General features: G+C 27.9%; 1 protein-coding gene and 1 pseudogene across 1 annotated transcript; one reads left to right on the forward strand and one right to left on the reverse strand.

The window, feature by feature from the left end:
* Positions 1-6,482: 6,482 nt before the first annotated feature.
* On the reverse strand, positions 6,483-7,911 carry LOC147065782 (uncharacterized; annotated as a pseudogene).
* A 1,220-nt stretch (positions 7,912-9,131) lies between these two features.
* On the forward strand, positions 9,132-10,715 carry LOC147065783 (uncharacterized). The gene has a single exon (XM_085956247.1). It carries the CDS (start codon positions 9,132-9,134, stop codon positions 10,698-10,700), a length of 1,569 nt encoding a protein of 522 aa, XP_085812373.1. The 3' UTR covers positions 10,701-10,715.
* The last annotated feature ends 4,647 nt before the right edge of the window (positions 10,716-15,362 follow it).

Genomic DNA, 15,362 nt, shown 5'->3' on the forward strand with positions numbered 1-15,362 from the left:
ATTCGATTTAATATTTGTTCTGCAATTATATCTATATTTTCTTGCTTTAGCTCTGATTTGCTATTCTCAATTACCCCAAGATATTTGTAGGCTGCCGGGCCTTCTATAAATGTTGCTACATCTGCACATATTTCATGGTTAGTGGCTGTTTTGTTTTTGTTTATTTCAAGGCTTACTGTATTAAAGAAGGTTAGTGTTTCGTCCGTCATGAGTTTAAGTGTTTCAGGAGTTTTTGATATTAATTTGAGGTCATCTATGAAGAGTAGGTGATTTGTTGTATATGAGTTTTCATCGTTCAGTACACTCACCCCTGGAAAGCGTTCATTTAATTTTCTGCTTAAGGGGTCAATACATAGAACGAATAAAAAAGGTGACAGACTATCCCCCTGTAGTATTCCTTTATTTATTCTTTTATTCATGATTTCTTCTCCATTTAATCTTAACGATATACTCCATTTACTTGTAACCTTTCTCATAAAAGATGTTATCCATGCTGGTAGATTCAAATTTTCAATACATGCATGTAGGTAGTTATGTTCTGTTGAGTCAAACGCCTTTTTAGAATCAATCCACGTTGTATATAAATTTTTCCATGCTCTTCATCTATCGCAATATTGATAAGAGCTTGTTCTTTTGCTCCTTGAACGCGCCTTATTGACCCTAACTGATTTTCTGCAATTAATTCTCTTGTCTCTACTTCATACTGAATTATTTTTGAGACCGCTTTTGTCGTTAATTTATATAAATTAGACATACATGTTATTGTTCTAAATTCATTCTGATAGCACATTATTTTTTTTTTAATTAGGGTGTATTTCAAATAAAAATTTAAAAGAATTTCAGAGAATAATTGCTTATAATATATAATAAAAAGAGAAAGATGAATTAAGAATAAAAGAATCCCTTTAGTCTATATATTTAGAATTTCCATCGTGATTATAAGAAGTTATAAAGGAAACAAGGCGAGAAAGAATAAAAATGTATGCTAAATAAGTCAATTATTATGATAAATGTGATAAAAGAGTCAATGAACCATATTCATGTCATAAGAATGTTTATTGTGGGAAATATTTCTGGAAACGGTTTAATTTATACAAATATTTAGCAAGAAATGAATGATAAATCTGACAGTAATAATATAACCACAATGAGATGTATTTTTATTCGGTAATGTTATTATAGGATTTTAAATGGAATTTACTTTTCCATATGGGCATATTTAGAGTTTTTTATTGTAATTTTTTATATAAAGCATCTTTTTTAGCTATAAAAGTTGAGAAAATAACGAAGTAACTGCTTATTTTATGTGGATACAAGCATATATTCAAATTTACAGTAGATAATAACAACAATTTATAAAAAAAGATTTATTTAAAACTAATCATCTCTAAAAATTTTCATTGCATTGATGTATTATTGAGATTTCATACAAAATTTTGCAGTAAGAACTTATATTATAAATATTTTGTTCTTTTGGCATGGCACTTGGTTTTTTTTAGATATTGTGAATTCATAAACTTATTTTAATCAAATAACTACAACAGCTTTTTTTTTATTTGATTATTTAACATAAGTTTTGATTTTTATTGCAACCGGAAAGAAGTCAAGGTACCTTACTGAAATATTTTCGAAAAACTATATTTCTAGATGATTATCGTATTATTACTATATTGATTTATAAATAAATTAAAATAAAAAAAGAAAAGAATATCTATATACAATTAAATTTTGAATTAATTACCTATTTTTAGGATAAAATTTCATTTTATTGTGCAATTTTACTGCTCTGAATTAATATCGTTCTAAAAAAATGTTTTTTTTAGTATAAATTAACATCTTGTATATGATACCTGTAATTTTACCGTCTTTTAAAAGTAGAACAGAAAATACGAACAGTAAATATATAATAGGTCATATAAAAATGATGCTTTTATTGTAAATAAAATAAATAAATAAAAAATTTAGACGTAAATTGCATGATAACCTATGGTATAGATTTAAGCTGTGTTGTTTAAATTGCAGATAGAGAAATTATATGCTAATTATTCACTAATATTTTATTGATGCTATCTCTATCGGGTTTAAAGAAAAGCCAAAAATAAAATATAAATCGATTATGAACATCCTATATTGTTTCTGGCTAATATATTCATTTAAATAGTGGGTTTACCCGCATATTTTTCACTTTTCTAGGAAGTAATCAGATTGAGTTCATAAGTATTAGTACTTTTTAATTAAAGAACTTAAGTATCTAATTCACGCTTCCCAGTTGATCAACAGATTAATCATAAAGATTAGGCATTCTTTAAAAATTTAGTTATCATAATTGATCATCTGCAGGTTTGCAGACAAACCTAGTTATTATGCAAAGGTATAGGAGACTCAATATTTGAATTATAAACTTCTCAATTGATTTCTAATTCTTTAAGAGATGATTTTTTATGGGTCTGGATTTTCTTTTGTATTATAAATGTGCATTGTTAATTATGAAGATGTTTTTCATCTTCTATTTTTCGATGCTTATATGATAGATCACCCAAAAAATATCAATGCAGACAAAAAACCTAATGATTTATGCTTTTTGAAAGATTATATTTCTCAAATCTAATAATTTTTACATATTTTATTCGCAAAAATAATTTATTTATGAAAAATACATCGTTAAAAATTTATTAAAAAACAAGATGTGCATCTCTTTTCTCCCGTGTATTTTTTAAAAGACGTGAAAAATACCTAAAAGTTTTTAACCTATGCTTGATCTAACAGTGTTAAATTTTAAAACATACATTTCACCATCCCAATTTTTAGTCCCTATTATTTTTTTGGCTCTATGTTACAAGCAGAGGTGCACGATTTCTTTTTTCTGTTTTAAATATATAATTTAGTAAGAAATCGTGGCTTCTACAGTACTAAAAGAGCATACTAAATACACATAAATTACTTTTTATGAAAAAATATTGTTTCTATCTTATGGATGAATTAAAAAATTTTCCTTATATTTTTTAAATGCTCGTATATTTACTGTACTATTTTTTAGAATGATAATTTAGGGTAGGAGTTATAGAATCTAGCCGGGGGGAATGTACATTCAATATTTATTTTTATAGGGATATAAAATAATTAAAATTTTACAAAAAAATCTACAATTTAATTAATATAGTAGATCTTTGGGCCTCAAAATATTAATAGGTCTTTATCATATTTATATTTGAAAGAAAATATTCATATGAGAATTTTTAAAGATGGTTACACATAAATATATTTCTTTTTTTTGTAGGTTAAGGAGCATATAATATCGATTAAACAAGATAAAAAAAATCAGAAAATTACGTTTAGCTTATAAAATAAAAAATCCATTGGCAATTATTTTAATTTTAATTCTTAAAAAAAATATTTTTTGGCGAAATGTTGGTGGGATAATAGTTGATAACTCGGTTTTAATCGGCTAATAACAAAACCACTGAGTTAAGTTTTTATAATATGTGACATATTTTTTGGCGAAATGTTGGTGGGATAATAGTTTATATCTCGGTTTTAATCGGCTAATAACAAAACCACTGAGTTAAGTTTTTATAATATGTGACATATTTTTTGGCGAAATGTTGGTGGGATATAGTTTATATCTCGGTTTTAATCGGCTAATAACAAAACCACAGGGTTAAGTTTTTATAATATGTGACATCTTTTTATATCTTGTGATTTAAACCATTCCTATGAATTTATTTGTAGTCCTACGAAAATTTTGTTAAAAGCAAATAAAAGTAATTTATGTGTTCGATGGATTTAAGCAGAATGCCTAACCATGGACTTTAGCATTGTAACATATATAAATTATTCATTTTTAAAAAAAACTTTATATCACAAGAACGTGTTAAATTATGTCCTTTTTGGTCTCATAGTAGAATAGCCCTTGGTACTTACATCATAAAAAATTTATTGCTTTATGTCTTTTTCAAGAGCACAATGTTTTTAAAATAGTTAAACTAATAACATGGTTTGTATTGATATTTGTGCATGATCTCCATTTATATAAGCGAGATATGATGTCTTTTAGTGCTTTTTTTTCGTATCTTGCGATTTATATTTTTTTTGTTTCAATGTCGTTCTTTCAAGTCAGAATATACCAAAATAATTTTTATTGAATTTTAGGTGTTTAATATAATTCATTATTGTGTAGATATAATAATGCAGAACACGAATAGCAATGTACGTCAAAACTCGGGATGTTGTGGCTAAAAAATACCGTAACTCGTACATTAAGGAGCTAGGAATGTCAACTGACGCATACACACAAATATTAGGATTGAGAAAAACACTTAAATCAATAAATCCAGAAAATAAAGGTTGGTTTCAGAATATTTTAAAAATGTGGAGATGGAAATAAATCTCGGTCAGATCTGCTCTAAATAGCACTTTTAATTTTTGCTTTAATAGGATAAAATAGCTTAAAAACAAATTAACGCTATAGTAAATAAAAAAAGGTTTTGCTGATATAGATATTCCATCATGTCGTAACATGGGATAGCTAGGTAACTTAATATCTTTAAAAATTTAGGAAGAACACGAAGTTTTTAAAAAAATAGAAGCATAGATTTAAATGATAGGTGGCTACGGTTATGAGGTGTAAATATCTAAAATATTTTTTGATTTAGATGATTGAGTATTCAAATTTTTCACAAAAAAAGCTTCATGTTTTATTTATTCATTAATTGATGCTGATCAGCTACAAAGGGTATATAATGCACTGATAGGTTGATCCTCAATAAAGAAAGCCTTTGGTTTTGAAACACCACTTAAACGTTGCGCTGGTACAACTTGACTCGACTGCCGAGCATAAAAGCGAGTAATCAAAGCCATTGTGTGATGATATGAAATTTCCCTCGAAGCGGTGACCTGATTAACCTGATCAAATTAAAACCGCTTGACTTTGATTTTTCATTCAAACGATAAGATAGAGAACAACTGTTGGACCAAACAGACATACAAAGAGGGTTAAATATAGAAGAAATAGCCCAAATCATGGATAAAGATACAAATGGGAAACAAATCAAATTTTATTTTTAAAGAAAAAAATCAAAGTTCTAAGGGTGATTTTGCGTTATATAATTGTGAATATAATTTATTATCCAAATATTTTAAAGTTTCTCGAATTCAAAATCAAAGTTCAATCTATTTTGTTTTCAAATTTCTCAGAATAGGCAAAAATTAGAATTATTTGTAGGGCTCAATTTATGTTACAATTTTGTTTTTATTCTTAAGCACAACTTGCTTTATTTCCCCTGCGGACAGCGTATTGATACTTTTGGCTATCTTTAAAGTCTTCCTAAATACATCTCCTCCATTCAAGAGGTATAAATTCAAGGGTTTTTCTCAATCCCAATGTTTGGATATATGCCTCAATCTCAATATAACTGTAAGAATAATAAATTAATATTAACCGAATCAGCGGTAGAGCTTCAATTAATTTAACCAAATTTAATTCTTCTTAATCAAATAAAATGATTCTCAACATAGCTGTAAGGATAAATGTATTTACTTTAGTGCTAAATTATTCGTTATAATTTTAGTTTATGATCTTAAGCACAGATTGCTTTATTTCCCATAAGAATAGCGTATTGATACTTTCGGCTATCTTAGTATTCTTCTCTTACTTTCGAGACGCATTAATTCAAGGGTCTTTCTCAATCCCAATGTTTGGATATATGCCTCAATCTCAATATAACTGTAAGAATAATAAATCAATATTAACCGAATAAGCGGTAGAGCTTTAATTAATTTAAACAAATTTAATTCTTTTTAATCAAATAAAATGATTCTCCACATAGCTGTAAGGATAAATGTATTTGCTTTAGTGCTAAATTATTCGTTATAATTTTAGTTTATGATCTTAAGCACAGCTTGCTTTATTTCCCATAAGAATAGCGTTTTAATACTTTCGGCTATCTTAGTATTCTTCTCTTACTTTCGAGACGCATTAATTCAAGGGTCTTTCTCAATCCCAATGTTTGTATATATGCCTCAATATAACTGTAAGAATAATAAATTAATATTAACCGAAAAGGTTTTAGTGCTTCAATTAATTTAACCAAATTTAATTCTTTTAAATCAAATGAATGCCACAATTATAGCTGTAAAAACAATTAATAATATTAAGCGAATAAATGGAGAGATTGAATAAATTCATCAATTTTTTTTTTAATCAAATAAATTTTTTATTATTTTAATAATTTACCTACCCTTGGCACCTTTTTTGCTACTGCTTCTAAAAATATGCTTAGGTTTTTTGTCATAGTATCTTTGATTCTTTATCTTCTTAAAGGTACCCTTTGGAATTATAACTGGACCAATTTCATTTCGGGGTTGTGGGATTATTTCCCGATCAACTATTTGGCGCCTATCAATCCACGATTTTGGAATAGCAGCCCTTTTCTTTTCATTCTTAACGATTTCCCTTTCCTTTTTACGTATTCCAATTAATTCACGATATTCCCGCTCTTCTCTTGTAAATATATCATATATTCGAGGTGCTTCTTTTCCTTCCTCTTCAGCTTCGATTCTCATCAACTTACTTTCAATTTCAGGATCAATAAAATCGGCAATATTCTTTCCTTCATAGAACTCAGGAACAATATCATACTTATCATCACACAAATAATTTTCTCTTTCATCAAAAACATAATTTTCTCTGTCTGCTTCAAATTTCTCTTTCTCAAGAACAACCCTACCGATTCTCAACATATCTTTTTCTTGTTGGTGTTCTACACCCTCGTTTCTTATAATTTTTATTCGATTCATGACCTCATTTATTTTTTCAGTATCGACTTTTTTCTCAACTCTTTGCTTTAGAAGAGTTTGACACGACAATTTCTTCACATGTTCGACATTTTCTTCTGTTTCTGTACTCATCATAATAAACCTTCTTTTAACCAAGAAGTTATATGTTCTTTCAAGTGCATTTTTATCATTCTTTAAGCAATCAATATTTTCAAGGTTTTCCATCAAAACGTCGCATCTTTCTGAATTCAAAATAAGATTCTTTCCGTACACATCAGATTTAGAAAGAACAACAATAAAATTTCCAAGAAGAGGCTCCAAACTCTCGCACAATCCAATCTGCTCTTCCACGGTATATCCACACTCAGTCGAAAGATCAATTAAAAAGAGAACGGTGCTTTGGATATGAGCCAATGCTGTAATTGTTTGCATTTCGATTGTGTTACGCTCTTCAATCGGGTGATCCAAAATTCCCGGCGTATCGATTACTTGCCATCTCAAATAATCAAAATCGAAATGGCCTACGAAAAGATTTTTTGTTGTGAATGCGTATGGCTGGACATCAACATGAGCCCGAGAAATTTTATTTATGAACGATGATTTTCCAACGTTCGGATATCCACAAAGAATTAGAGACAACGATGATGGTTCAATCGATGGCAAACGGGAAAGATGCTGTCTTACCTCTTCCAAATACTCCATACTCTTTCCCAGTTTCTTGGCGAGGGTGGCCATTCGTCCCAAGGCAGCTCTTTTTAGTTGCTTTGCCCTATACAAGGTCTCTGCGTATTTCAAAAGTTTTACATACTCCTTTCCTACTTTTTCAATTAATGATCGGGTTTGATTTATGTGACCAAGTGCCATTTTAAAATGGTCTCTGTCGTAGAGAACATTCATGAGATCTGAATAAAATGGATGGATGTCCTCTAAACGGGGAAATTGCTCGGTAATGGACGAAAGACGATCTACAAACTCTTTGGATGTAAATCTCACCTTCTTTATATAGAAGACTCGTATTTTAGATATATGATATGTCGGGTGAATAACCGTGGGCGTCTTTCTTTGAGTCTTGTTGAGAACAATATCTATTAATTCTTTGTTAGAAGGCACAGCATTAATATTTCGAAAATTGGCCATTCTTGAGGGTATATTGTCAAAATTATGAATACGAAAATTTCAAAATATTATTGAAGATTTGAAATTAAATATTGCATAAATTAAAAATATAAGAAAAACATCGGAAAAACCCAAAACAATGAAATAAGACAATCATAGCACAATTAGCATAAAAAATAAATATATAATTCAATATGTAAATATAAAAATAAAGGATATATTTGGTTTAGAAAATAGTACTAAATAAAATAACGTTAAATATAATGAAGCAATTTGAAAATAACAACATTTTCTGTGCGATCAGATAACTAATAAATTAGCATGGTTAAAAAAATTATGGCACTAAAGACTTGTTAAATTCGTCTTTATTTATACATTAATTATATTTTTATCACAAATATCTATTTAGACGTGGTCAGCCAATTGGGAATATTTCACAACTCCTCGATGCATCTTTTGACACCTTCCCTTGATCTATCTTCATCAACCGCTCTTCTTCTATAAAATGGGATGAGTTCAAGTGTCTTGCGGAGTGTAAGATATCTTGCATGCATGCTTCTACTTCGTCCAGGATTTTTAACTCCTTAACTGTTAAATTTAATAATGATTAATGCAAAAGTAGCCAAATTATGGTTGAAAATTTTTATCAGAATTAATTAAATGTTCCAAATGTATTTCTCTCTGGCTTCTCACAAAATTTAAAATTTGATGTTAAGAAATTCATTTTAATATCCTCCTTTATTGCATATCAATATTTCTGTAGAACAATCAATCGAGCTCTATCTATACAATTGCATGATGATTTTCTATTTATTAAAAGCGAAGAAAAAACATATAAATTACAGTAAAAGCATAGATACGGGGAATATAAATTACCATGCTTGCAGTTTATGATCCAGTATATAAGACTACAATCCAGAAAACACGTTTTTTAAATCTATTTATCCTATTATTGAGCAGACAATCCTGTGTAAATAAAAAAATAGAGCAATCAAAGGAACCGAAGTTTTCTATTCAAATATTTAATAAATCTAGTCTCTCGCTATCGGAAAAGTATTTAGTATCTAAGGGTTAAGATAAGATATTAAAAATTTATCAATGAATTTCCTCTTCTAATTTATTATATTTATGGTCTAGAGCTTTTATAATCAATAAAAACCCGTTTTCTTTTTACTAACACCATTAATGCTATCGGAGCGAGATAAAGATGCTTAAATAACTTAACAAGAAATAAATATGTAATGCTTAATCAAAAGAAAATTGCTTTGTATTTGTGTGTTTTGCAGTATTTAACTTTTACAGCATATAGTTGTATTTGTGGATGCCCTTACAGACCTCCATGTTGTGGTGGATGCCCCTATAGACCCCCTCCATGTTGTGGTGGATGCCCCTATAGACCCCCTCCATGTGGTGGATGCCCCTACAGACCCCCTCCATGTTATTGTCCCTACAGACCCCCTCCATGTTATTGTCCTTACAGACCTCCACCATGTTATTGTCCTTATAATAGACCCCCTCCATGTTATGGGGCTCCTTGCACGCGACCAAATCCACATGCCGAACCCAAGCCACTTTTTCCACCACCAAGTAAACCAAATCCAATTACAGAAAGCACAAAAGAACCACCTTGCTCTGGTAGTAAAGAATCATCAAAAAAAGAAAATGTGGTAGAAAAAAGCGATAAATCCAGATCAGATGCTTCCAATGAAGATAATAATAAAAATGAAGAGAAACAGGAACAGGAACCATTAATAGACAAAAAAACAACAAATAATTCTACAAAAGTCGATCAAAAATCAGATCAACTCAACAAGGATCATGCACATGAACATAAAAATTCCCACGAAAAAAGTCAAAATAATGAAAAAGATCAAAATAAAGATAATGACAAGAAAAATTCTCATCATGATCACAATGAGGAAAATGATGCAGACCATCATGTCCATGGAGACCATCATGCCCATGGAGACCATCATGCCCATAAGAATAAAAACGATCGAAGCACAGAAGAAAAAGAAAAAGAAAAAGCGCAAAATAGCGATACGAAAAAAGATAGCCTAAACAATGATGCAGACCATCATGTCGATAAGAAAAAAAACGATCGAAGCACAGAAGAAAAAGAAAAAGAAAAAGCGCAAAATAGCGATACGAAAAAAGATAGCCTAAACAATGATGCAGACCATCATGTCGATAATAATAAAAACGATCAAAGCACAGAACAAAAAGAAAATGATAGAAACCACGAAAAAGAAAAGAACACATTAATAAAAGGTGCTGAACTTGATGACCCTAAGAATAAAAAGAATCAGGAGAATCAAAATCAGGAAAAAGGGCAAAATAACGATAAGGAAAAAGAGATTTTAAACAATGATGCAGACCATCATGTCCATAAGAATAAAAACGATCAAAGCACAGAACAAAAAGAAAATGATAGAAACCACGAAAAAGAAAAGAATACATTAATAAAAGGTGCTGAACTTGATGACCCTAAGAATAAAAAGAATCAAAATCAGGAAAAAGGGCAAAATAACGATAAGGAAAAAGAGATTTTAAAAAATGATGGAGACCATCATGTCCATAAGAATAAAAACGATCAAAGTAAAGAAAAAGAGCCTGTGGATCAGGGTCAAAATAAAGGAAAAGATAATGAACATCATCATCCATCCCATGATCACCACCATCCATCCCATGATCACCACCATCCATGCTACGGGCACCATCATCCATGTTATGGACATCATCACCCATGTTATGGACATCATCATCCATGTTGTGGACATCATCACCCATGTTGTGGACACCATTATTAGTTACATGGTATTGAATTTTAATGTTAAGTTATTGATTTTACTTTGTTGAAACAAATACATTGTCATTAAAATAAAGTAAAATTTTCATAATTTAAAATCATACAAATTATTTTGAAATGAATTCACCATTAAATGCTATAAAGATGTGCTGAAAAAATATCTTATAAGCTTTCTGCCTATATTTTATTCCCTTGTAGTTGAACTACCCAAAAAAATAGAAAAAAATTGCATTTTAATATGCAATAAACACTTCAAATTTAATTTATATTCCTGTCAAAGGATTTATTTGAACCGGTAAATTTCTTACATTGTTATATTGATGTTTTATCCATGCCAAAAATTATTTAAGCCGAAAAATGTAGCATGAAGCCAGAAAAAAGCTTTACCAGAAAAAATATTATTGAAAAATTTAGATGGGTCACTGAGTATTTTATGTGCCAAATTCCACGATTTCATCTTATTTTTACATGCAAAAATTGTAAACACACCAAATTAATATTGGTATAATTTGTACATTTTTAGGTGACCCGAAACACATAACTTTTTGCGTGGCAACTTAGGATAAATAGCATGGTTTGAGAATTTTTTATCTGGGTAATAAGCTAAGTAAATTATAATTCTGAAAGCTATTATATAAGAAAATGTATCCGATAAAAATTTATAATCTAAGTGGGTATAATTAAATATAAAGAAATTACAATAAGTATTGAATCTATCGTGGCTATTGTAATACAATGAATCGTGCTTTTATTTTTTTATAAAATACTTTATTGGAATTAAAACACCTGTGAAAAGTGTTTTTTTTTCACAGTATGATATCCCATATTAAAATTTTTATTATAATTTTGTTTCAAGATTTTAAAATTCTTTTTTGGGCTTTTTCTGCATATTTATTAGAATTTCTCAAGAAGATATTTCTTCTGATGTAATAAAAAATTATGCATGTAAATATGAAAATTCTTATGTCATTCATTTAACGCTTTCATTTTTTCCAGGACCCATACAGTACAAATTGGATAGGTTTTTTTCGTACACAAATAATGAACGAAATAACATTAATAAGGCATCAAAATATCCTGATATAATTTTTTTATTTTATTTTGAGATTTTTTAAATTAATTATAAAATGATTTCATTTGATTAACTAATAAGTGATTTAAAAAAATCATGAATAAAACAATAATGTGTAAAATATATTGAATATATAACTTATTTAGATAAATAAAAAAATAATAATTTTGGGGACTAGTAAATCTTTTCTGGCTTTTAAAATTAACCAAATAAATAAATAGATAAAATTAAGGGTTAAGATACTTATTATGGATTTTTCTGCAACGATAGTAAGGTTAAAAAAGAGTCAAATTAAAAGTTTGTATTCTTCGACATCTATCTTAAAAATTATGAGTGTTATTGAATATTTGATTTAAGAGTTTTATTTTGTAAATATATTCAGAAAGCACAAAATTATAGTAATGACCAAACTGGTAACATAAAAAAAATTGAAATTCTTTTTAAAATTTTATTTGACAACCACGCATATATCATGTTTTATATTTATAATGGCCTCACACGTACCATCAAAAAATGATTTATATCAGATGAAGTTTCAAATACAATTATTTTTTTATGCCTGTTATGTTTTGAAAATTTTGGTGCTTAAACATGCCTAAACATGATCCTATTTTCGATAGAACATCAAGCGTCTCACATGGTGGTCTTTTACACATATAAAAACAGAAAAGAAAAAAATCGCGTATTTCAATCATCACCATTGCAATAAACTTAAAAGTATAAAAAATATATACACAAAGGACTTCTTATACTAAATTAGCATGAAACTGATGACAAAAGTCCCGAGGTAGCACATGATCACACAATAAATAAAAAAAAAATTATTAATCCTTTAAAAATAAAACTATATAGATACTTAAAAAGATAGCACGTTTCCATCGGATGATCTAAAAATATAAAAAAATCATGCTTTAAGATAATTATTATTAAATTGTGTATAATGTAAATAGCACTAATTTTATATGTATGGAGGCGATTTTAAATTTAAAAATGCAATTTTTTGAGAATGAGATTGACTACCAATATTTTAAACTATATTAGAATTGGGGGATTCTTTGACGTCGATAATATTGCCATACCACATAGTTTTTATTTTTACGATTAATTATCACGAAATGAAGACAATATAAAAATTTGAAGCATCAATTACTAAGTTGATAACTTACGAGAATTAATTAATATTTTGCGAATATAGCTATTCCATTATCTTCTATTTGACAAAACTGTGTTCTATTGATAACATAAAAAAATTACGAGTTCTTGTAAAGTTTATTAAAGTTTTCGAAACTTTATCAAAGATATTTATATAGATAATGTATAGAATTTCATTGAAGAATATAATGAGATAAAAATTACACTGTATAGTTAAATGTTAAGTCCCACAAACTGAATATTTAATAAACATTATTAACAGGAAAGGTTTTTTTATAAAGCAATCGGAATATATAATCTACATTTTCCTAAAAATCTGTGGAAAATTAAATTCACACTTTTTATCATCAAATAAAAGCATGCTTATATGTAATTAATGGTGGTCCATAATAAAATAATAATACGCAACTTTCGCTTAGAAGTTATATTTTTGAGAAATGCAAGTGAAGAAATCATATAGTTCTTATGTTTTTGAACAAAAACATGCTTTTTATACCCTATATAATTTCATCTGTGTTTGTGTAAAAAGAAAAAACTAAAAATTTATAAAAACCCGTTTGTATCCTACTTCCGTTCATTACGGTGTAGATATAATATTATTCTAGGCAGAAATTTATTCTTATATATTTTATCGTTTTTTCAGCATGGTTAATTGATGAATCTTTTATATATAATAACTAGTTTATGTTTCATTTGTAATTATTTTTCAAAGTCTTCGAGAAATAGTCATATACTATCAGCGAATTTCAAAACTTTTATGAGGACTGAAGGTTTGGTTATAAACCCAAATCTCACTTTATTTTAATTGCATAATATGTAAGTTTGTGCTTAAGGTCGAAGATTAATATCTGTCAAATCATTTACTGTTTAATACGTGAGTAAACTACTATGAAAAAAGCAACTAAACTGAATTATATAAAAGGAATCAAATCATAATAAATTTATGACCTCCTTATTTTCTTGATGAAACCATATTCAGCATCAAATATTTTGATTTTTGATAGCTATCCATTCAACTATCTTAAACATAGGAAAAAATTATTTTTAAGCTAGATAGATGTTATATATATTAATCTAGAAACATTATTTGAAATCATTAGCCACGACACTAGTTGAAAGAAATTTAACAATTATAGTGCATGCTGGTTTATAACTAAAAAGAAACCCACCAAGAAAGGAAGAGAAATAAAAAACTATAGAAATATGATAGAAGATTGTGTTAAAATTTTACATTATACTATCATTCCTAACAAAAGGTGTCCTTGACCTAAATATTCATTGAATATAACGCCAGCACAACTTATAAAGAATATCAAATGTAAATATAATAATAAGTGCCAAGTATATTATATGCTGGTATTAAAAAGATTACTGAATCTCAAGATTAATTTCCAAAGTGTTTCTGGGCTTTTTCGTATTTACGACGAGTTAATTATATATGGATCATGCTAAATATATCATTTTTAGTGTACATAGAAATGTTATAACGATAAAAAATAAATTAAAATGATATATATGAAGACTAAAGTTTCAAAAATAAATATTATTGTTCCCGGACAAATAGTCAAGCTCTCTAAACAGATACATATGCTTTTTACTCTTCATCTTGATAAGACATTTTAGTTGTATGTAAAAATCAAATCAACCGCTTCATTTTGGTATTTATAGAATAAAAATCGGTTTTTATTTTAGTTCAATGCTTAGATGCCTTGTTTCATGCCATTGATTTAAAATTCATAATTCAATTTTCAACCTAGAAAAATCAAAAATATGCTTCTATAACAAAAAAGTCAGATAATAAGTTACATAATTAAACTTCTGAAATTAGATTGAATTAATCACTATAAAATAATAAGTTCTATAGCCGACATTTAAAGTTCTGTTAATAGGCTTTTTTAACTAATTTTTGGTCCACATATTGAGTTAAATATCCAATTAAATAGACCATGAGGTCAATAATGCACTAATTTACACTGCTTTCTATCGCGCTAGAATTATAATTTATTCTCAGAATTATATATTTTCAGTCTTTTATGATGTCTTATTATATCTTCAAATTGGGTCATTCATGAAAGATATTTTTAATTTTGCGTTCAATGCACTATATTTTGATCAACAAAAAAGAATTCAGAATAAAATCAATTTTAAAATTTAGCTATATATTTCTTAAAAAATTTGATTCATAAATGACATATATATTTCTTGAGTATATGTCTGCAATATTTTATGTATATTTATAATAGAAATTCGGAAAAAAATGACACGACTCAATTAGAAAATTTCTATAAAATGTTTTAAAGCATTTTACTCACAATTAGACACTATTGTACAAATTATAAGTTTAAAGTATTTTATATACTATTCATAAAATTATTTGTATAAAATTTACATTTATAAAGTTTTCAGCTGTAAATGCTGAATTTTCGATTCTGAAAATAG

Source organism: Rhyacophila brunnea, unplaced genomic scaffold, assembly GCF_057557595.1.
Source record: "Rhyacophila brunnea isolate RB1 unplaced genomic scaffold, BYU_Rbru_1.0 scaffold_57, whole genome shotgun sequence".
NCBI lineage: Eukaryota > Metazoa > Arthropoda > Insecta > Trichoptera > Rhyacophilidae > Rhyacophila > Rhyacophila brunnea.